The 22,588-nt window shown below is 35.4% G+C and overlaps 1 protein-coding gene across 2 annotated transcripts in view; it reads right to left on the reverse strand.

The window, feature by feature from the left end:
• LOC126744731 (post-GPI attachment to proteins factor 6) overlaps nt 1-22,588 on the reverse strand; it is an 86,932-nt gene that overhangs the window by 49,023 nt on the left and 15,321 nt on the right. Inside the window, exon 2 of one of the 2 annotated variants that reach the window (XM_050452263.1) lies at nt 6,447-6,689. In XM_050452263.1, the coding sequence (XP_050308220.1) occupies nt 6,447-6,689 (243 nt within the window). Of the gene's footprint in view, nt 1-6,039; nt 6,139-6,446; nt 6,690-22,588 lie in introns of those variants that run through there. The other variant, XM_050452264.1, reaches the window with a different exon arrangement.

The following is a 22,588-nucleotide window of genomic DNA, read 5'->3' on the forward strand; positions in this document are numbered from 1 at the left end:
TCCATCAGGAGACCTATATGCACAACTGCCTTGGCAGCCCACTGTTTCGTCAATTCAATTCAATTCAAAGGTATGTACAGATTTTGTTCCTGACGATGTTGCCGTGAAATCAAAACTCGTTGAAAAGTACAGTAAAAAAATCGCCATTACCATGAAGAGTCGAAGTTCGACTATGATTTGCTTCTCCGATGTTCGTCATGATATCTTGAACAAAACCTGGTATGAAAATCGAAAATACGATGAAAAAGAAGAACGTTTCAGAATTTTAAAGGCCGCTGCAGCAATCATTCGCGAAGATATTCAATCCACACCTATTAATAGCGATTACTATCCTCCTACAAATCAAATGTTCGGCAATATTAATAAAGATATTCCTGAAAGTTTGCAATATTTATTGGAACAAATTATCATTAAAAATAAAAAAGGAAAGCTGGAGCGACTGAAATTAAAGTGTACTGCTTTGAGTCATTGCATTATGTCAGCAGTGCGACCACGATCCGTCATATCGCGTTTACAAATTGGCTTATCAGTTTTTCTACATAGAAGATTCGGGTCTAGGCGTATTCTTGACATATTGTCAAGCTTGGGATTATCATCATCATATAAAGATACACTCAACTGTTCATATTACCACCTGAAACTGGAACATTGATGCAATTCGCTGCTGATAATGCTGATATTAATGTTTATACAATCGATGGTCATAATACCATTCACATAATAAGATACGATAACGCTGTTAAACTTTCAATGCTACCACCGACAGCGAGTGCAGCTCAATCACATTTATGTCGTGTTTATTATCAAGTCCAGAACTGGCTTGGTAAGAATTTGAATCCATTGGATTGGGGACCATGGTTGATAATTATTTACAGCCAATACAAACATTATTGCCACCTGCTCCTGATGTTTTATTAAACACAATCTTTTGTAATTGTACGAAAGGTTGTGGAGCTAATTACGGATGTAGGAAACTTGGACTACACTGCTCTCCGATTTGCGGCTACTGCCATGGACAATCCTGTTTAAACATAAAATCGGACAATGAAGAGTCCAAAAACATTGAATTTGATGAAAATTTAGATCCAATGAATTTTTTGTGCTCAACACATGAAGTTGGGGAAGACTTGGAAGATGTCGCATCATTTCACACTGATGACTAAATAAAAAATCCTATTTATTTTGGATTCATGGGAACTTTTGAGGGATGATTTGTAATGTCAAAAAGAAGCTCTGGTAAAAAATTCAGCCAGATGGGATTTTTTCAGCAGAGAAAGTCTAATCGTCCTGGACTACGGATGCTGATGAATAATTGACCAATGGTGCAAGGATGAAGGCTTGTCGCTAAATCCGCTCAAAACCGTTTGTGAAATACCTAGGGTAGAAAACGGCCAGCTAAAAGTGTCAATTATTACATTTTGCTATTTTGGTTTTGCATGGCATGCTTGTTTTGCCGAGGTGAATTTTTAGATTAGAGAGTCGATGGTGAGACACGATATAGTTAGTCCAGTACTTTGTGTTTTTTTGAATAAAGTTTCTAGTACCAAATTGGGCTTCTGTTAATTTTATCTTACAAATTTCAGAAGCGGGATTACCCAAGGGCTGTTTGACTAAGTGGTGATTCTTACAGTGTATTTAGTGACCAGACGCTAAGAAAAAAAATCGTAGTTATGAGTCGTTCGAAAAGAACGCGTGACGCGAAAAAAAGTGAAAAGAAGCGATATAGTCGCTTCAGTTCGTCATCGCGAAGTTCGTCTTCGAGTTCGGCGACCGATACGTCTTCTGATGAACCACGGCGTCAGGTGAAAAGGCTAAAAAAACGTTTAGCGAGGATAGAAAATAGTGCTTCAAAGTTTGGTGCAAAGTTTGGCGAGTAATGATGAATCGCTTGTGCCTATATTTGACCCACAAACTGGTGATTTACAAATTGAAACTTGTGTGTCGCGGGTGGATAATGTGGCAGTCTTATGAGTGGAGTGATAAGATAGTAGTGAGGATTGTTGCGAATCGACTTCGCGGAATGGCTAGACAATGGTATGATAGTCAACAATATTTGAATATTGACCGGCAGTCCTTGAAAAAGGAGCTGGTAAAACAGTTTCGTAAACCTCTCCCTTTTTCAAAATTGTTACTTGATGCAGCGACTTACCAGGCTACTCCTGGGCAAGAGTTGGTAACCGATTGTAGTGCCTTGCGAACAACGTTTTCAAAAAGGGACCAGATACCGAGAGTAGCGAAGTAGTGGCTCGAAGTTCAGGACTTCGATTTTGAAATCGTGTATCGGACTGGAGCAGTTATGTCACACGTTGATATATTGAGTAGACAACCAGTGGATTTTTCAGAGGTTAACCAGGCTGATTTGACGGGAAGTGATTGGATATTAGCCGCTCAGCTGTAAGATGAGCAGTTACTTCGAATTAGAGATATTTTGGCCACTTCAAAAAGAAAAAATATCACGAAGAGATATTTTGATGAATATGAGTTAAAAAATGAACGAGTTTGTCGAAGGTTAGAAAATGGTAAATATGCCTGGAACGTGAGATGGCAGGTGTGCTGACTGTGTCATAATCAGGCGGGTCATTCAGGCATTGAGAATATATTTAAAAGGGATTATTGGTTTGCTAAAATGCGACGTTTTGTGACAAAGTATGTACAATCGTGTTTAAAATATTCGTATTACAAAAAGTGCCATGGTAAGAAACAAGGAGAGTTATACCCCATCGAAAAAGTTGACATGCCCTTTCATACGGACCATGTAGGACCGTTTGAGACTAGTTCCCGGGGAAATAAACTTTTGTTGGTAATAGTTGATGCCTTTAGCAAGTTTGTCATCATTGAAGCAGTAAAGTCACAAAAGACTAAACCAGTAGTGCGAATATTTTAGCATTTTGTTTATTTGAAGTATCGACTAGAATAATAATTAGTGATGAAAGAAGTGCGTTCACGGCTCATTCTTTTTAAACTATTCTGTAAAACCTGTAAAATCAAGGATGTAATGAATTCACTTACTTCTAGTACTTCTGGTATTCCACAGGGCTCCAATCTTGCACCACTCTTGTTTTTGACTACTGTCAACAGTCTGACTTGCAATATTAAGCAAAGGGATTATTGTTTGCTGATGATTTCAAGTGTTTCCTTCAGATTCAGTCTGAGAATGATTGTCAGGCAATTTTGCGAATTAAATAGCTTCAGATTAAATGTGAGTAAGTATGTGCTTGTATGGCATTCACCCTAAATAGTAATCCCATAATTTTTAATTACACCTTTAATGGTGAACAACTTCAAAGAACACCCCAGCAGAGGGATCTAGGAGCGACTTTTGACCCGATTCTTTAATTTTCTAACCACATTTTATCTAAAGTAGAAAATGCTCAAAAAATTTCTGAATTTATAGTTAGAACCACCAAGGAGCTAAGTGTTGAAGTGAGTCCATCTTTTTGATAGCTTAGTTTTGCCAATCTTGTGGTATGGAACCGTGATTTGGTCCCCCGCAGTATCTGGGTGGCAATGGTTGAAGGCGTTCAGAGAAAGTTCTTGAAGTGCATGTATTTTAGGAAATTTGGTATATATCCCCAGAGAGGCTGTGATAATGATCATTTGTTGCAGGCTTTTGATAGCCACGTGCCAACGCAGTGCGAGAGGTACAATCGGACGATTCTAAGTGCCTTGGCTACCGCAAGCGCTGATACCGACAGTACTGAGTGTGACAGTACTGATGTGAAGGAAGTACAAAGCGCGATGGACACCGCTTTTAACTAGAGCATAAACCAAACACCGTCTGAAGCCTTAATGGGATACCAACCGAGACCTATGGCACAAGCAGTTCTGTTAGCTGAAATGGAGACCAGTGTAGAACGTCTTGATTGACTGAGCTTAGGGATAAATTGAAAAAGCACATCACAGAGGACCAAGCGCGTGAAAAGAGATATTATGATAAATCACGCCGGAAAGCTGACAAGGATAGTAATGGTGATTTAGTTCTGGTATTGATTTCTAGTGTAGCAAACTCTGGAACAAGTAAGAAACTTTTGCCCAAGTTTAGAGTCCGTTTAGGGTGGTGTCTACCTTGTTTAACGATCAATGCGAAATGGAGGACTTGCGAGAAGGGCGTAGTCTTATGGGAGGTGGTTGTAGCCACACGGATAGATCATCCAGTACCAGAGTGGTAGTATAGCCACAAGGGTTTTTGTGTACCCAGTCTTTCAATTGATGGTTAAGATCAAGAGATATAATAAGATCGTTCGATCTTGGTGAAAAATGCAGCTGTACTGCCCGAGGACTGGCAGTTTCCCTAGGATGGTCGAGTGTAGAAAACGGCCAGCTAAATTAACAAAGTTTTCCGCTGGTTCGGCTATACTGTGAAATATGTCGATTATATTTTGGTATTTTGCTTTTGCATGGCATGTTTGTTTTGCCGAGGTGAATATTTAGATTAGGGATTCGATGGTGAGACACGATGTAGTTAGTATTGGTTTGCGTTTTTTTTTTCAATAATGTTTCGAGTGCAAAAGTGGGCTTTTGCTAATTTTATCTTACCCTAGGTTTTATTTTTGGTCAAAGAATGACGGGTCCCTGCAGGAAACTATTTATCAGAAATTGGGGCTTGATCGCAAAATAGTTATTTATGTAACAAGTGTGTAAAATTATTCTTTTTTCATGAATAGGCATTCGCCTATGGCTTATGGGACAATTCCCAGTTTCATGGTATCAGGTAACTACAAACCTTGTAGCATGCTTGTGAGTTACCGGAGCCGTAAGAAGAACCCCTAGACTAGCGATAGCGGTGCTCCTAGATCTACCGCCAATCCACAGCTTCATAGAAGCGAAATAAAGGCGGTCCAATACATGCTCAAACAAGGCCAAAGCCCCATAGACGGGCTAAAAAAAGCTGTGAGCTAGAAAATAAAGCAAGCTCAAGAGGTCAACTCAATCTATGATCAGATATTGGTCGATGGCCTTTTAATAAAAGAAGACCTAGTCTGGTACAAAGACAGGTCAATAATCAATTAAGGTTCAAAGGGAGCATATTCAGTAATAAGCCTAAGACAAATACTACCATGAATTTATGGAATAATACTAAATCAAGCAGCGTTAAAGGCTGCCATAAGGTCAATTCCAGTATAGTAAAAGAACATATTGGGTATTCTAGAGAGTATAAGCATGTTGAATAAACTAATTCTAGTACGGGTAGCAAGACGTTAAGGCTACTATGGAAATGAAAAAGTAGTTAAGTCAACCAGGAAAGCTCAAGTCAAAACCGGTAGCCCAAAAAAGGTGATAAAGATAACTGATAAGTCATTGCAAGCTACAGAAGGAAAAATAAATCTCTGAACATGTATGATGTCATATTATGCAGGCTTAGGTTTGGAACACCACGAGCCAGAACCAACTACATCTTTTAAATGTAATCAAAAAGAGGAGACTAGATTAGGCGGTGATACAATAAATCTTGACAGGTGTCGGTAACATAATACTTTAGTTTATAATATATACATAACGTTAGAAAACTATTTCATATGTTAAGTCTCATTTTTTGCAAAGGATCTTTATCAGTTCATGGATTTTCTTCGTTAGTCTTAACTGTTGCTAGGAAACTTCTTACATTGCATGGAATAATTGAATAAATTAAAATTTACTATCAAGGATTTGACTGCATAACAATAATGTGATAAAATTCTTAACGAACTGTAATAATTAAAATGAATATTAAACAAAAACTATAAAACCATAATGGTTTTAAATATTTTTATGGGAAATGATTACATACAAGGTCAGTAGATAAGGGTTTTCGTTCCGAGTTTTTTTTATTATACTAACGAAACCAAAATTTAAAAATTAAGTTTTTAATAAAGCTTCATTCATTAAACTTCTTAATGTACTTACGACAAATGATTAGCTGCCAGGATTCATTTTAAATATTTTACAAGCCCTTCAAAATGATTAACTATTCTGGACCATATCATATCAAGTTAAGTTTTCTCTAATTTAGCAAATTTTCAAGTAAATTATTATTTATAATGATTATATCCAAACACTCACCAGAAAAACATAAATCTTTTAATACACAAATAAACAAATGCACGCAAAAAATACTAAAAACCTTAGACACATGTATACACCACATAACTTTAAGTAATACATCGCATATAGCTGTATTTATAACTGGGTTTCCTTTCGCCTAACACAGAAAAAAATCGATATCGATTTTTTTGTCTGGAAAAGCAAATAAAATACAAGCGGGCAAAGGTCACCAGGAGCAAGGTCATTACAAATAATGTTAATTTTAATATTTTTTCTGATGTATTTAGATATTTTTCTACAATATAATCCCACCGATATTGCGAAATGTAAGCAATAAACAGTAAAGCTCAAATAGCCCATTAATTTTATCTTTAGTAGGTAGTTAGTTAGGTATCTGAATTAAAATATTTTTTTTATAAAAGTACCTTGCTGAGATATTTTTTTGTATCTGGGGTCCTCGTAGGCCAGAAACATGGCCGCATAATAAACTCCAGGTTCCGGTGACGTCATGTTGATGTAGACCTGACTGTTATTGCTCTTAAATTCCAGATTGTAGTTTTCGGGTCTAGATATATTTTTAACTTCTGAGGGGAAGGGGGCGCCATCTGGATTGATGACGGGCAGGGAGCCATATTTTAGATACAGAGAAATATCTCTGATGCTACAACCTAAATATGAAATAAGTATTAGTTATTGAACGCGGTGTATATGAGATAAAAAAAATTAGCTACTAGTGGTATGCGATATTTTTTTATATTTTCTTTATAATAGGAAGATATTCCTTTAGAATATACAATAGACTTTCGATAACGTAAAGGTCCCATAACGTGGACGTCACAAAATGGTTTCAGCGCATTCTAAAACGTAAACAAAAAAAAGTCTAGTATGTTAAAATATTGCAGTCCATTTATTGAATTTTGCTTTAATTGTCCGATCAATTGACGGGTCAATTGACCAAAAAAAAGTTGAGCGGTCAAATCCACAACCCTATCTATACCCATTATCATAATCACTAGATCTGTATTTTAAAGATCTTTTGTTTGTAAATTTTCCTGTTTTTTTTTTTAATTTATAATATTAGGAATTTTATTAGCACAACAAATTTTGACTTGTTTGTTAAAAAATATTGCTGGGATAAATATCAGAAAAGGTGTATGTGCCTGCTTTGAGTTTTTGTTTTTGTGTGTTGCTTTTTGGGTGCAATATATAATTTTTTTCTTCTTTCCTTAAAATAAAATTTAAGTGCTTGTTTCCTCTAAATTAAATATTAGTATTAATAGATTTCCTCTTAGATTCATTAATGCTTTCTTGTTATCACTATTTATTTTATGATAGGTAAGTAGCTCCAGGGAATATTTAGTGGTAGTTAAGTCTTTCATAATAGTATATATTAATATTTTAGTATTAATAAAGTCAAACTTTTTGAAATAATAATATCCTTAAATTCTATTTTATAATATTAGATATTTGTAATAGCTCAATATTGAAATATTTATGCTAACTTTTCAGTTGTAAATAATGTGTATTAATAAGAGCATTAATATTATGTACATCATGTTTCAAACAAGCCATTTGTACCTTGTGGACTCTACAATTATTATTGATTATAGTAAAAAAAAAAAAGTTGTGGAATCAATTGAAAACACAAGTGGATGAAGGATATATGTAACATTTAAAAAAAAAATTAGTTTTTTGCTTGACCTATATTTTAGATATCTAGTTATCTTTTGATTCGGGTTTTGTGTCTCTACGATCAATAATAGCTAAAATATCTAGCTAATAAAGGAGTGATGTACATATTTTTTTCCAATGAATAATTGATAAAAGATCTATGTACAGCTTTTTTATGTACATAGCTCCTTCATCCACTAAACAAACCAAAATATTGGACTTAGATCCTTTATCCATTGAGATGCATGTACATGAATCCTTTATCCATTTAAACTTGGTCGCTTTTTATTTTAGACCTTATTAATCGGTACATAGATCCGTAAATTGAGGTTAGATTTGTTGCTTGTTTATATTTTGTGCCTGGTGATTGTACAGTTTTTCTTCAAAAAAGTATAATATTGTGTATGAAAATTGCTAAAATGTGTAATTATCAAACTCCTACAGTGCAAATATGTCATCAAGGACAAAGTTAATGCTGCAACATGCAAAAATTATGGTCTGTAATGGTAAGTATATATACCTCAAGGTTTTTAGAAAAAGCTTATCATACAGCAGTCCCTAGTAATGCTACAAAAACAACAATTTAAATAATCAAAAATTTTTGAGTTTTTAGTGAAGGGGTTTTGAATAATAATCTATAATTTCCTGAAAATTAAACGTGTTTTAATCTTGAAGAAATGTTTTTTTTATCTTAAAAAACATATGCAAAAATAGTGCTAAGTATTTTTACTTTATTTATAAGGATCTGTGTAAGTTAAGGGCATAAGAGTCATAGCAAATTAAGGGCAAAAATTAGAAAAGTTTTGTTTGAATATATCTATATATTTAGTGTTTTTAGATTCCGATATTGATGAGCTACAAATATATCTGAGCATTAACCTTTCGAAAGAGATTGTACCTCAGCTTCAAAAGGTATTAGCTGCTGTTCGTCTACAAAACCATTCTTAATTATGTTTTAAACTTTTTACATAATATATTTCGTTTCTTTTTTTTACCTCCAATAAATTAAAATATATTTTAGGCCCAATTCACGAAAATGTTAGTATGAATTCCCCAATGTTATCTACTTTACCGAATAAAGATCCTGAAATATTAAGCGCAGATGTTTTAGAACCATACCTTGACCTTAGACCGCCAGGTGATTTTAGTGGTAAGAATTTTACATACCCACTTTAATTATTTTTGTGCCCTTTTATTTTTTATTGTCCTTATTTAGAAGGGAATGGCAATGTGGCGCAGGCGTTACCAACAGTTCAAAATAATGAAACAAAAAATAACTTTTTGGATCTAAGTCACTCAAGCTCCTTTGAATACACTGTTAGTCCTTTAGAGCCAATACATTTGAATGGTAAGTTCTCTATTCTTGTTTATTAGTGCCACTGCAGTATCTGTCTGAATTTATGTTTTTTGAGGTTGATTTTTTCCTTAGAATTTAATGATGAAAATTACACTATATGTCTTCCGCATATTGCCGTTCCACCAGTAAATCCCGATTTAACTATGAAGACCCCTGTTAAAATATATTACTATATGGGTAAAGTTTTATTTTAATTTTCTTTTTATTTTCTACACCAACATAATTTTTTAGATTTTTCTGACAATGGTTCTTCGGATAACTATAGTTCATCAAGTAGCTCTGATGAAGATAGGAGTGACTTTTCTGATTCTCCAGGGGAACGCCAGAAAACAAGATAAAAAAGTAGAATCTGGAGTTAAAGTTACAAATATTGAAATGGAAAAACGCAATGCAGAACAGAATGAAAAAGAAAATAGAGATCCGGATGCAACAGATATGCAAATAGAACCACTTAGTGATTTGAATCCTGTTGAAAGAGTAAAAAGGAAAAATACAGGGTGTTTCAGAACTATGGGATCAAACTTCTGGGGGTTGTTCAGTGCAACAGAAGAATCCATTTGAGTATAGAAACCCATGTCCGGAAAGGCGTCACTACGCCACTACGGCCCTAAGACGCGTTAAAATTTATAAAAAACATTAATTACCTAAATAGGCTCTGCTGCATTTATTTTTACCTTTTGTACATGATACCATAACAGCAATTGTTTAAAATCAACGCTTATCAATGTCAATTCTCAATGTCATGTTTAAAAATTTTATAGCTTACTATTTTCAAACATTTATTGCTAATGGAAAACTTTACCAATCAAGAATTGGCGGATATGCATTTGGCATACGGAGCAACAAACTGCAATGCACGAGCAGCATCGCGGTTGTATCATGAACGTTATCCCGAACGTCAGTATCCTGGATACAAAAAGTTTATTGCGGTTCATCGGCGGCTCGCTGAGACAGGCATGTTTAAGACCAAGATGCATGATACTGGTGTTGCTCGAAACGTAAGAACGGTCGAATTTGAAGAAGAGGTGCTTCAGCGAGTTGAACCGATGAACCATCAAATAGCACACGTGACGTCGCTAAGAATATGAATACGAGTAACGCTTCTGTCTGGCGGGTACTACACGAGCAACAACTCTATCCTTACCACTTCCAGGAAGTTCAAGAAAACAAGAAAACATCAAAATCGTTGGTCTGTCAACGTATGGGCAGGCATTGTTGATGATTATTTAATAGGCTCACTTTGCTGTACAAATACGCGAGTATTTGGCTTAGCGGTTTGGGCACCGTTGGATTGCCAGAGGTGGAGCAGTTTCTTGGCCTCCTAGGTCACCCGATTTACCATCGCTCGATTTTTTCTTGTGGGGACATGTAAAGTCTTTAGTCTACGAAACTCCAGTAGAATCAGAGCTAGACTTAATTGGACAAATAACAGCAGTATTTGAAATCATTCAAAACGAGGATCAAATTTTTAGTGTAGTCCGCCGAAATCATGTGCGGCGTTTAAATCGGTGTATTGAAGTTGGAGGAAGACATTTTGAACAATTGTTGTGATGGTATCATATACAAAAGGTAAAAATAAATGCATCAGATCCTATTTAGGTAATTAATATTTTTTTCTAAATTTAAACGCGTCTTAGGGCCGAATGGCGTAGTGACGCATTTCCGGCCATGGGTTCCTATACTCAAATGGATTCTACTGTTGCACTGAACAACCCCTAGAAGTTTGATCCCATAGTTCTGAAACACCCTGTATTTGAGTTGCCTGAAAAAACTTCTTGAACAAGAAAGAGAAGGAAACATGAATGGAAAAGAAAAAAAGCAGCAATATCTAGGGAGAAGGGAGAGAGTTATATGTCGCAAAAAGGAAAGTAAAGTAAAAAGATTGAGGTTGGTCTTTTATGCAAAAGAGACAAACGTAGATTGCAATGTCACTCCAAATTTGATAAGGAAGCTAGAACAAGCATTTTTTAAAAGTTTTATTCCCTAGACATTAATTCCAAAAATGCTCAGCTATTTAGTAGTATTTTGATTCAGCCAGTTGCACGCCATAGAACAGACAGGCAAAAGGACAACCAATTTATTTTAAATATCGGCTTACTTTTAAAAAGGAGGAAAGGTTTGTGTGTAAATCGGCTTTTATGAATCTCTACCAAATTTCTGCTAAAAAAATTCAGCTGATTCAGAACAAACTTAAATCGGGTTCCACCGCGCCTACTCCAGATAAACGAGGTGTTCATAAAAACAGGCCCCACAAACATTCAGAGGAAGTAATAAATTTAATTATTTCTCACATCCAAAAATTTCCATCAGAGCAGTCCCGCTACTCCAGGAATAAAAATATTAATAAATTATATCTCTCACCTTTACTAAATTTACAAAAAATGTATAAGCTAGAGTCGTGTAAAGAACAAAAGCTCCCTAAAAAATATTTGGTGAAACAGTGCACTTATAGTAACATTTTTTCAAAACACTTTAATCTTTCTTTTGGGCAGCCAAAAAGCGACACCTGCTGCACATGTGATGCAGGATTAGACAATGAAGAGCATAAAGAAAATTACAAGCAGGCTTATCAACAACAAAAACGAGATAGGATGAATGCATAAAAAAGCCCCAATACAGTGTATTTAACTATGGATCTGCAGCAGACGATGCCTTTGCCAAAATTAACTACCTCCAAAAGTTTTTACTTAAGACAACTCTGGCTTTATAATTTCGGAGTAAATGCGGTTAGCAGTGAGGATGTGTCAACGAAAGGGAGTTTAGAAATAGGTAGCTGTCTGCACACATTCGTTCAACTGTTTGCAGTTTCAAACACCATGGACTACTTAACTATTTGGTCAGATTCATGCGCGGGCCAAAATAAGAATTTCAATATGATTACCCTTTATCAATAATTTATTCTAAAAGGATATTGCAAAACAATTGACCATAAGTTTCCTGAAGTAGGGCACTCTTACATGGATTCTGACTGGGACTTTGGTCGTATAGAAAAGGTACTGCGAAAACATGCCAACATCTATACTCCTCAAGAGTATCGAGATCTTATCAAATCGGCAAGTGTTAAGAACTCTGTGGTATTTGATATGACAGATCATTTAAAAAAAATTGAGGATATTTCCGAAAAAATGCACCTTGTAAACAAGAAAAAGAATACCTTAAATCAGCAAGTGTGCTTGAGTGGAAGAATATAAGGTTGACATTCTTAAACCTAGGTGTCAGAGAATCAAGGCTGAGAATTTTACACTAAATATTATAAAATCCAAAACTAACATCATTTCAGCAGAAAAAATGTTAAACCTAAAAGAGCAACTTATTTATGTCCATGAGGAGTTCCGATATTTTTATCAAAAAATCATTGATAATGCAGAAAATGTCTCCAAGACAAAAAAAACTAAAAATGCAAAACGAAGAACAGTTTAAAGAATTATAAACCATTTATCAATTTGAGTTTCGGTTTATTTATATAATATCCTATTTGATAAAAGATCTATGTTACCTATGGTGTGACTTAAATCATTCATCCATTTTTGTAAATTAAAATTCTGTTTTTTTTTTAATTAATAAAGGGCTTATGTAACTTTAAAATTACTTTTACAAAAATTAGTAAATATTTTGCGTTTTTAATAAAGATAACTAAAATTTTTTAATAAACATCTGTTTAGATATGTTGACAGTATTTTTTTAAACCTTCCAAAAAAAAGTAATACATCGAAAACTTTAAACCTATTTTTCTCATATTATTTTTTTTGTGATATGAATCCTCCATCCACTTGCGTCTTCAATTATAAGATATGCTATATTGATGTGGGAAATAATTTATAATAACAGTGTTACAAATTAAATATAATTTAACAATTATTTTTAAAAAAGATAGATTGCACCCCACTTGGGTATTAACTATTTAATAAGGATATTTTTAACATTCAATTAACACTCAATTTATTATTAATTCAATATACACTCTCACTATCTGTTCTTATGTACACATTTAATCTAATCTCAAGTTTTTGTTAATCAGAATATGATACAAGATGCATGTTAATCTACAATGCATACATTTGAAATTGCACTTGAAATGTAAAAATTTAATATTCAAAAGCACTTTCAATTTTCAAATCAAGTTATATTTTTTGTGTAGCTTAGGATATAGGTACTTTTGTATATAGGTATCTTTTATATACTTAACAGGGATAAAGGTCCAATCCCTTATATTAGTTACATTATTAGTACATAAGGCCATTTGTAAGTAGTTTTAATTTAGTTTTAATCTTCTCCTGAAAAAGCTAACATAGTAGTAGCGAAACACTTGTCAAGAGTCGAAATAAAGAGTTTTGGTTAGTGGTAAAACTGTCTCATAATTAAAGGGAACACTAAATAACTATTTTACTCGTCAAGATAAACAAATGAAATTTGGTGTGTTGATTTAATTAATAAGAGCATCTTTTGACATATCCAGTTGTTTTCCGTCATTTCCTGTTTAACTGGAAGTGACACTAACTTGCTTATTTTAAAAGGGACACTTGGTATATCATTCCGTATTTCAATAGAAAATTATATTTTGAGAACAATGATGCTGCATTTGGTACTTTTTGTTTTATACTCATAGAAAAAAACAATTTTTTAAATTTAAGATAGGGTGAAAATTGTAATTTTTAATCGCGGAAAAATAAGTTTAATTGCCTTTTATGACTTAAATAATAATAGCACTTTATTAACAGTGATAAGATACAACCATTTCTATGTAAAAATATTTAACCATTGACAATATAAAAAAAATTTGAACAATCACAGACTTGATGACATTTTCACATTTATCAGACATACTTAAAATAAAAACAAAGATAATGCAGGCTAAGTTCTAATAATAAAATTAAAGACAATAGAAAGGTTGACTATTTAAAAATATTTTAACTTTATTCTTAAATAAATGTAAGGAAAGGTTAAAAATGTCAATGCTTTTTGCCTATTTAAAAATGTCCAAACTAGTATTTTTGGCACTTACTTTATTTGTTTAAATATTACATTATTGAGAACAACCACTTTTGAAATGCAGATTTTCTTTCTGTATAATTTGAAATGGTTTTTCAGGTCGGTTGATAAATAAGCCCATAATTTGAATAACTGGGACATATTCTGCAAGAACATCTAAAGTGGAACACTCACATTGACCATATAGCTGATAAGGCTAAAAAAGCACTTAACATTCTGCGCGCTGTCTGTAGGGTTTGGTGGGGATCTGACCCTCTTACCCTGTTAACAATTTTTGGAGCAATGATTCGATCCCACCTGGACTTTGGCTCGATATTTTTAAAACCTGTAAACCAAAAGGGTCTAAATAAATTGAATGTAGTCTTTTTTGAAGGATTGCGAATATGCCTGGGCTGTATGAAATCGACTCCTAAAGCGGCTTTATTAGCGGAAGCGGCAATGGTAAACTTGGAGCAGAGACGAAAAACCTTGGCAAATAAATACATTGCAAGGTTGACCTCAATAACTAATCATCTTATACTAGAGATTTTGCAGAGAATCCGGAGAAAAATGATTACATTGCCAACTTACATTAACTCTGATAACGTTCCATATTTGATATTCGCCTTACAAAAATTCCTTCCTTACCTAAACAGAATAAGTAAAGATACAAATTATGCATGCTATGGAATTGATTTTGATATCCTGAACAATCCAATTAAAATCTTAGACTTAGGAATGAACAAGATTGACACTATGTTAAAACAATATTTCCTAACTGCTACAGAAAAATTTAAAAACTCCTATACCTATATATACACGGACGCCTCAAAAAAAGATAAAAGATTAGGCTATGGGATATATATTCCGGACATAGACTATAAATTTTCATCTAGACTCCCAGACTCAATAAGTATATGTAAAGCAGAATGCGTGGCTATACACGATGCTGTAAAGGTTGCTATAAATAAGCATTTGAAGAAGGTAATAATCTTTTCAGACTCAAGAAGCGCGATACAAAAAATTAATAAATATGGTCTATCAACCTCAAACGATTTCTGGTCTATCAAAACCAAGCAGTTAATTTCTCTAGCTAATAAGAACAATTTTGACATAAGAATTGCTTGGATTCCTGGACACTCGGGCATTCTTGGTAATGAGGTGGCGGATTTATTGGCAAGAATAGGTAAAGACCTGAATGTCCCTAAAGATATGAAAGTGGATTCTATGGAAATTTTAAACCTGATCAAGGATGATATGAGTAATGAGTTTAAAGTATACTGGAAAACTTTAGTACATAGTAAGAACTATCAATACTCTAAAATACAAAATACTTTCCCAAAAACCAAATGGTTTTCAACTGTACCTTTCAAAAATCGAAAATATATAACCACAATAATCAGATTACGGACGGGCCATTGTCTGACTAAAGAGCATTTATATAAGCTTAAGATTAGGGTTATCTTTAATATTGTGAATGTGGCTCTGTTGAAGACTTAAATCATCTCTTTCTGGAATGTCCTATAAATTACATTCCTTATATTGATCTGTATAAAGAATTTGTTAAAAGGAATTTCCCCACCCCCTTAACAATGTATACTGTTTTGTCTGAACCAAATGAGGAGTCAATTGATCTAATTATGTCATTTTTGAATATAAATCGAATTCGGTTATAATAGTTCTGCTCAACAATTCGTGTTTTGTCTATGTTTTCTTTTCCCGTAGAATACCAGAACCTGTGATGTCTTATGTTTGTCGAATTTACCTATATTGTGTTTGTCCATACTAATAGACTTAATCACTACAAATGAAGGAGTACCACACAGCACTATAAAGGAAGTCTGAAGTAATTAAGTACAAGTCAGCGGTCCCGATTTGGTCCAGAGCCAGTCAACATCGAGGTCGCTCCAAATTGTGCTGGCAATTGCCTCGTTGCAGTGCCATAAAACAAGCAAGCAAGCCCATAACAACAAAAAAACTAAGTCACATAAATAAACACATTTAATTATTAAAAGGCTTTGATTTCTTGAATAGGAGACTGCATTTTGAACCGCTCTTCAACTATATTTTAATTGATATAAGATATGACATCTTGTCAAGTGCAATTTTAGTATTTACTAATATTTGAAATGTTTATGACTGACTATACAGTATACTCGCGGTAACGTGAACTTACGATTTTATGAACAACTCATTAATGTGAACACTAATATTTTTCTATGTTAATTCTATAGTGTGAACAAACCCATATTTCGATAATGTGAATTTTAAGAAAATCATTAGTAATCCTGTAAAACTTGTCTAGGCTTGTTAGTGGATATTGGGTTTACGCATTTGAAACGTTGTTTGGTCATTTAGTTGATGTTTATTAGATAAGAGAGAGTATCGCATCTTGCGCAGTGGCCTTTTAAAATGGTTAAAATTAATAAGAAGTGTTTAACCCTTTATTAGCATATGCTAGACTCCACAAAGCAAAGCAAAGGGCCACAACAAACCCTAGGCTCTTGTCTAAAACCCGATGGAGAATATACGACAACCGAGGAAGAAACGCTTGGCTTAATGCTGAACACGCACTTTCCGGGATCGAAAATTCTCCATCAACCAGAACATACCCAGGACCCAACTCCTATCATTCCGAACAGGGGCAAAAGGGAACACTGGGAACTAGCAAAAAAAGTAGTAACCTACGAGAAGGTTAAATGGGCGATAAATTCCTTCAAACCATTTAAATCTCCCGGAATGGATGGCATAATGCGGGCAAGTCTAGCCACGGCGCATATACCAGAGAGTTGGAGGGAAGCAAAGGTAGTATTTCTACCAAAGACGGGACGCGACTCCTATGCGAAACCTAAATCCATCCGACCAATCTGCCTTACATCATTCCTCCTAAAAACAGAGGAAAAGCTCATAGAAAGGCATATCAGGGACAATGTATTACGGGTCAACCCTCTACATCGACACCACTATGCCTACCAAACAGGTAAATCTTGCGAATCAGCGATTCACGAGATAACCCAGAGGGTCGAACAATCTCTGAACAACAAAGAGATCGCCCTAGGAGCTTTCTTAGACATTGAGGGAGCATTCGACAATACATCATATGACTCAATCAACCGTGCGATAGCAGCACGAGGAATACATCCCATGATTGGCGGCTGGATAACCCAAATGCTAAATCATAGGAAAGTATAGATGGTTTTGAAAATATGTGGCTAAAAATTAATATAAACAGGGTCTCTATTACTGCTGGGGTCATATATCGTACTATGAATAATATTGGGGCTTGTGCAAATGCACTCGACAATATTCTACCAGAAATAATATCAACCTCCGACTATGTAACGGTTCTAGGGGATTTAAATATTAATTTTTTTAACAGCAATAATCCAATATCCGACATATTTGATGTTTTTGGTTTCACTCAGACCATTGATGAGGCTACAAGGGTCACTGATAGAGTATCAACATTACTAGATCCTATTTTTTAGTGATGCAGATGCTATTATGGATGTTGGCACCATCTCTGCTATCGGGATAAGTGACCATAAGTTGGCATTTTGTAATATACGCTTACCAAATCTTAAAAGAGTCCAGAAAATAATATCATTCCGCAGTTACAAACATTTTAATGAAAACCTTTTTAATACAGAGCTTTTACAAATACCCTGGGATAACATATATTATTTTCCAAATATAGATGACAAAGTACAATTTCTGACACAGAACCTAATAAAATTATTTGACAAACATGTACCAATAAAGACCGTCCGCGTTAATAAACCCCCAGCACCTTGGCTTACACCAGCTCTAGAGGCCATATTAAAGGAACGTGATAAGGCTAACTTAAAATATAAAAAATCAAAGTCATTAGCTGATTTTGAAGCTTATAAGCGGGCTCGAAACTTTGCACTTGCTTCTATTCGAAGGGAAAAAAAGGGCTATTTAAGTTTTTTGGAACAACAAAAAAATAGTAAGTTACTCTGGAAAAATCTTAAAAATATGAATGTAAATGTAAGCTCAAAAACTTCTAATAGTGAATTTCCACTTGACTCTGTTAATCCTGATAGTGCAAATGACTACTTTTTGAGTGTATTTAAAAAATCAAATAAATGTGACCAAAAAATACATTTCTATAACACAAATAAACTTAAGAACAACTTGCACTTTCAATTTAATATGATAGATTCCAGTTCAGTGAAAAAAAATATTTATTCCATTAAGTCCAATGCTTCTGGTCATGACAATTTGACACTTTTTATGATAAAGCTTAGCCTTCCTGCTATCCTACCTCATTTGACACATATTGTTAATTCTTGCCTAGAAGCTGGGTATTTTCCAGAGGACTGGAAAAAGTCCATAATTCTTCCTGTTCCTAAGACCAGAAAAGTAACTGCTGTGAATGAACTTCGTCCCATAAGCCTGTTGCCTGTCCTATCTAAAATTCTTGAAAGAACTGTTCACACACAAGTATTAAATTACCTAAATCTTAATAATTTGCTCCCAGTTCATCAGTCAGGCTTTAGGTCTGGACATAGTACTACTACTGCTCTTCTGAACTTAACTGACAACATAATAAGGGCATTAGACAAAAATATTGCCGTTGTCCTAGTCTCCCTGGACTACTCTAAAGCTTTTGATCTGATAGACCATGATTTACTGTGTGCTAAACTAAAATATCTGGGCTTTGACGAATGCTCTGTCTCCTTTTTCAGGTGCTACCTGACAGATAGACAACAGCGCGTACAAATTGGTAACAAGTTTTCTTCTGCTGAGACTGTGATATCTGGTGTAGCACAAGGATCTATAATTGGACCACTTTTGTTTCTAATATACATTTTTGACATTTTCCAGGTAATCAAAAATTCAGATTCACAGTCATATGCAGATGATAAACAGGTTTTGCATTATTTTGACCCCAATAAACCAGCAGAAGCTGAAGCATCTCTCAATGACGATCTAAAATCCATCAATGATTACTCAAGAGAACATAACTTAAAGATAAATCCTGAAAAAACAGAGGTACTTCTCTTTTGTTCAGAAAAGCGAAGAAAACTGCTAGAAGGTAGGTTGCACCTGAAACTGGGCGACACAACTTTGGGATTTTCTAAAAATGCGAAGAACTTAGGGCTTATCATTGATACTGATTTAAGGTTCAGAGATCATGTGAATAAGTTACTTCAAAAAAGTTATGTAAAAATGAAAGTTCTCTATGCCAACAGATTTATCTTAGACTTTAATATTAGGAAAAAACTCTGTGAATCTCTGGTTTTGCCAATTTTTTATTATTGTAATATAGTGTACTACCCCTGTTTAGATTTAGTGACAAAAAATAGATTGCAAGTTGTGCAAAATAACTGTTGTCGCTTCATATTTGGTCTGAGGAGATATGATCATGTCTCAGCAGAATTTAAACAATTAAATTGGTTAAATATGTCGGGTGTGGTAAAGCATCATTTTGCTACTTTTCTAATGAGGTTGTTAATATCAAATATTCCTGTATATTTGAGGGAAAAGTTAGTATTTCGAACATTTATTCATAACCGTGAACTTCGTTATGGAAATCACTTTACTATGCCACAACATCATTCAGCACTCTTTCAAAGAGGTTTTGCCTATAATGCAGTATCTTTATATAACTCCTTAGATCCCTATTTAAGAGATATTAGTTTAAACGGCTTTAGGTCTCAGTTTAAAACTTATTTGTTAAATTTACAAAATACTTAGTGTCATTATGAATTATGTTTACTTTTCACTTCTTTTTTGATTTAGAATACGGATGGTTAAGTGTAAGAGTAGCCTAAGGCTAAACTTCGCCATTTGTATTCTTTAACCTTAATCTTATATGTATATACCTATAAAACATTTAAATCTGTGTAATGTATATGCATGATTAATAAAAGACGATTTATTATTATTATTATTAAGTAGCAGCAAATTTCAACAGCACAACGGTTAAGGCCAAAGTGTGCAGGGGAACACCGCAAGGGGGCGTACTGTCACCGCTGCTGTGGAACCTTGTATCGGACAGCTTGCTGACACGACTGGAGTGGCAGCTTATCCTCGCTATAGGATATGCTGACGATATAGTCATCCTTACACGAGGGGGTAGTCAGGCTCATGTATTCGAAAAAATGCAAAGAGCCCTGACTACTGTCGAGCACTGGTGTGAGGAAGAACAACTAAGGGTAAATCCCACAAAAACTACTCTGGTTTCCTTTACCAAAGGAAGGAAACTAGAGCCCATTAGAAACATAAAATTTTATGGAGAAAATCTGCGACTTGAAGACGAGGTCAAATATCTAGGTATAACCCTGGATAAAAAACTCAGCTTCAAGAAGCATTTAATCCAGGCTACAAATAAAGCCACGAAAACTCTTATGTACTGTAAGAGAATGTTCGGCAGATCATGGGGACTGTCACCAAAAATGGTACATTGGATGTACACGACAATGGTTAGACCCATCATTACATACGCAGCACCTATATGGTGGCATGCGGCAGAAAAGAGGACTGTAATACAGATACTCAACAAAACACAACGAATAGCATGTCTGGGCATAACAGGAGCGATGTCAACAACGCCGACTGCTGCCCTAGAGAACCTGATAGGACTAAGCCCGCTATACTTAGTGGTACGGGCTCAAGCTATATCGGGGGCGAAAAGACTGCTGTCAAATGGCGCAACAATCCTATCGAAAGATGGGCACAATGCCTTATTTGACAAGATACAAGACCTTGGACGCCTGGCCCTAAGAACAGACAGAACCAAGGTCACATACCTAGACAAACCTTTTGTCATCAAAGAGAAAAGAAGACCACTGGACGCAGAAGCGGACAGGCTCAGGCAAAGAGGTTACTCAGTATGGCACACGGCAACCAAACGATCCAAGATCGGGGTAGCTGTGGGCATGGTGGAGGACGAACAACAGGGCAGACAACTCATGCTAAACCTGGGCCTGGAAACAACAAATTTACAGGCAAGCATAATAGGAATACAAACCTGTATCCAACTGATGAGAGAAGGGCTGCCAAGAGGCAAAACCTTCGCAATTTTCACAGGAGACCAGGCTGCAACACTTGCACTACAACAGTTCGAGACTAAGTCAAGGACTGTGCAAAGCTGCTGGGAGGATCTCAGGAACCTCGCCGAAGCGCAAAATAGGCCAGAGATAATCCTAGCAGAGAATATGGGCAACAATAAGGCTGCAAGAAGGGCTATCCAACTTACAACTCAGGGAGCCAGCAACAGCCTGGTAGGCCCTGAACCAACATGTTGTGTCAACGATAAGACCTGGAAGAGGGAAATCGGCAGCTGGCTAACAAACCAGAACAAATCCTACTGGGAACAGCTGCCAAAGATGGAACAATCCAAACAACTTATAGGCAGCCCACCCTTCAAGAAGGGTGAGAACATACTGGGCCTCTCCAGACAACAACTGCGAAGGGTCGCGGGGCTATTTACAGGCCATGTGCCCAGCAGGAAACACCTGCATATGCTAGGGAAATCAGTTACCTCGCTATGTAGGGGATGCAATGAGGAGAACGAAACAACTCTTCACATACTGTGCTTCTGTGAAGCATTTAATCAAACCAGGGCAACATTCCTGGGGGAAGAGAAACCCTCACCAGAGGGTATAAGAAATCTACCACTGGGCACAATCCTGGACTTCCTTGAAGCTACAGAATTGAACCTGTGGGACTAAACATATGGGACACAATAGGACTGCTTCTTAGCAGATCGCAGTGTAGGGAGCCACAAGGCACCACCCAGCGGTGGAGTTTTAGTGGGTACAGGACGAAACAGACTCGACACTGAGTCCCACACTACTGGGGGCGGCGCCGCGTAACCAGTGTTCATAAAGAAAAATGAAAAATCAAAAATTTTGGAAGAGCAGAAAAATGGTATGAGTGTTACTGCACTTGCAAAGAAATATCAAATAGCAAAATCAACTATTTGTGCAATTAAAAATAAAGAAGAAAAAATTCTAAAAGTTGTTGGAGAGAGTTTAAGACCTAATAAAAGAAAAAAATGCACTTTAAAAACTGCAGAAAACCCCAAGATGGAAACTTTGCTGTATAAGTGGTTTGCCAAACAGCGTGAACGAAATTTGCCAGTTACGGGTGATATGCTTAAAGAAAAGGCTTTAGATTTACATAGAAAATTAAAACTCAACGATAAATTTAATGCAAGCGATGGATGGCTTCAAAAATTTAAATGGCGATAGGGTATAAGGCTGCTTAAAATTGCAGGTGAAAAGTTGTCCTCGCAGCCTCACCTTGTAAATCCCTTTATTGAACGCTTAAGAAAAAAGATGAAGCAGCTTAATCTTAGTGAAGATCGACTTTATAATGCAGATGAGACGGGTTTATATTGGAAGTTATTGTCAGATAAAACCTATGTTGCAATTTTTGAAAAAACGGCGCCTAGTCTAAAGATAGCTAAACAAAGAATAACTCTTTTGGGGAGCACAAATGCTACAGGATCACACAAACTAACGCCTTTAGTACTAGGAAAAGCAAAATCACCCAGATGTTTTAAAGGATTTGATAATCCAGTCATCTATAAAAGCA

Source organism: Anthonomus grandis, chromosome 14 (assembly GCF_022605725.1).
Source record: "Anthonomus grandis grandis chromosome 14, icAntGran1.3, whole genome shotgun sequence".
NCBI lineage: Eukaryota > Metazoa > Arthropoda > Insecta > Coleoptera > Curculionidae > Anthonomus > Anthonomus grandis.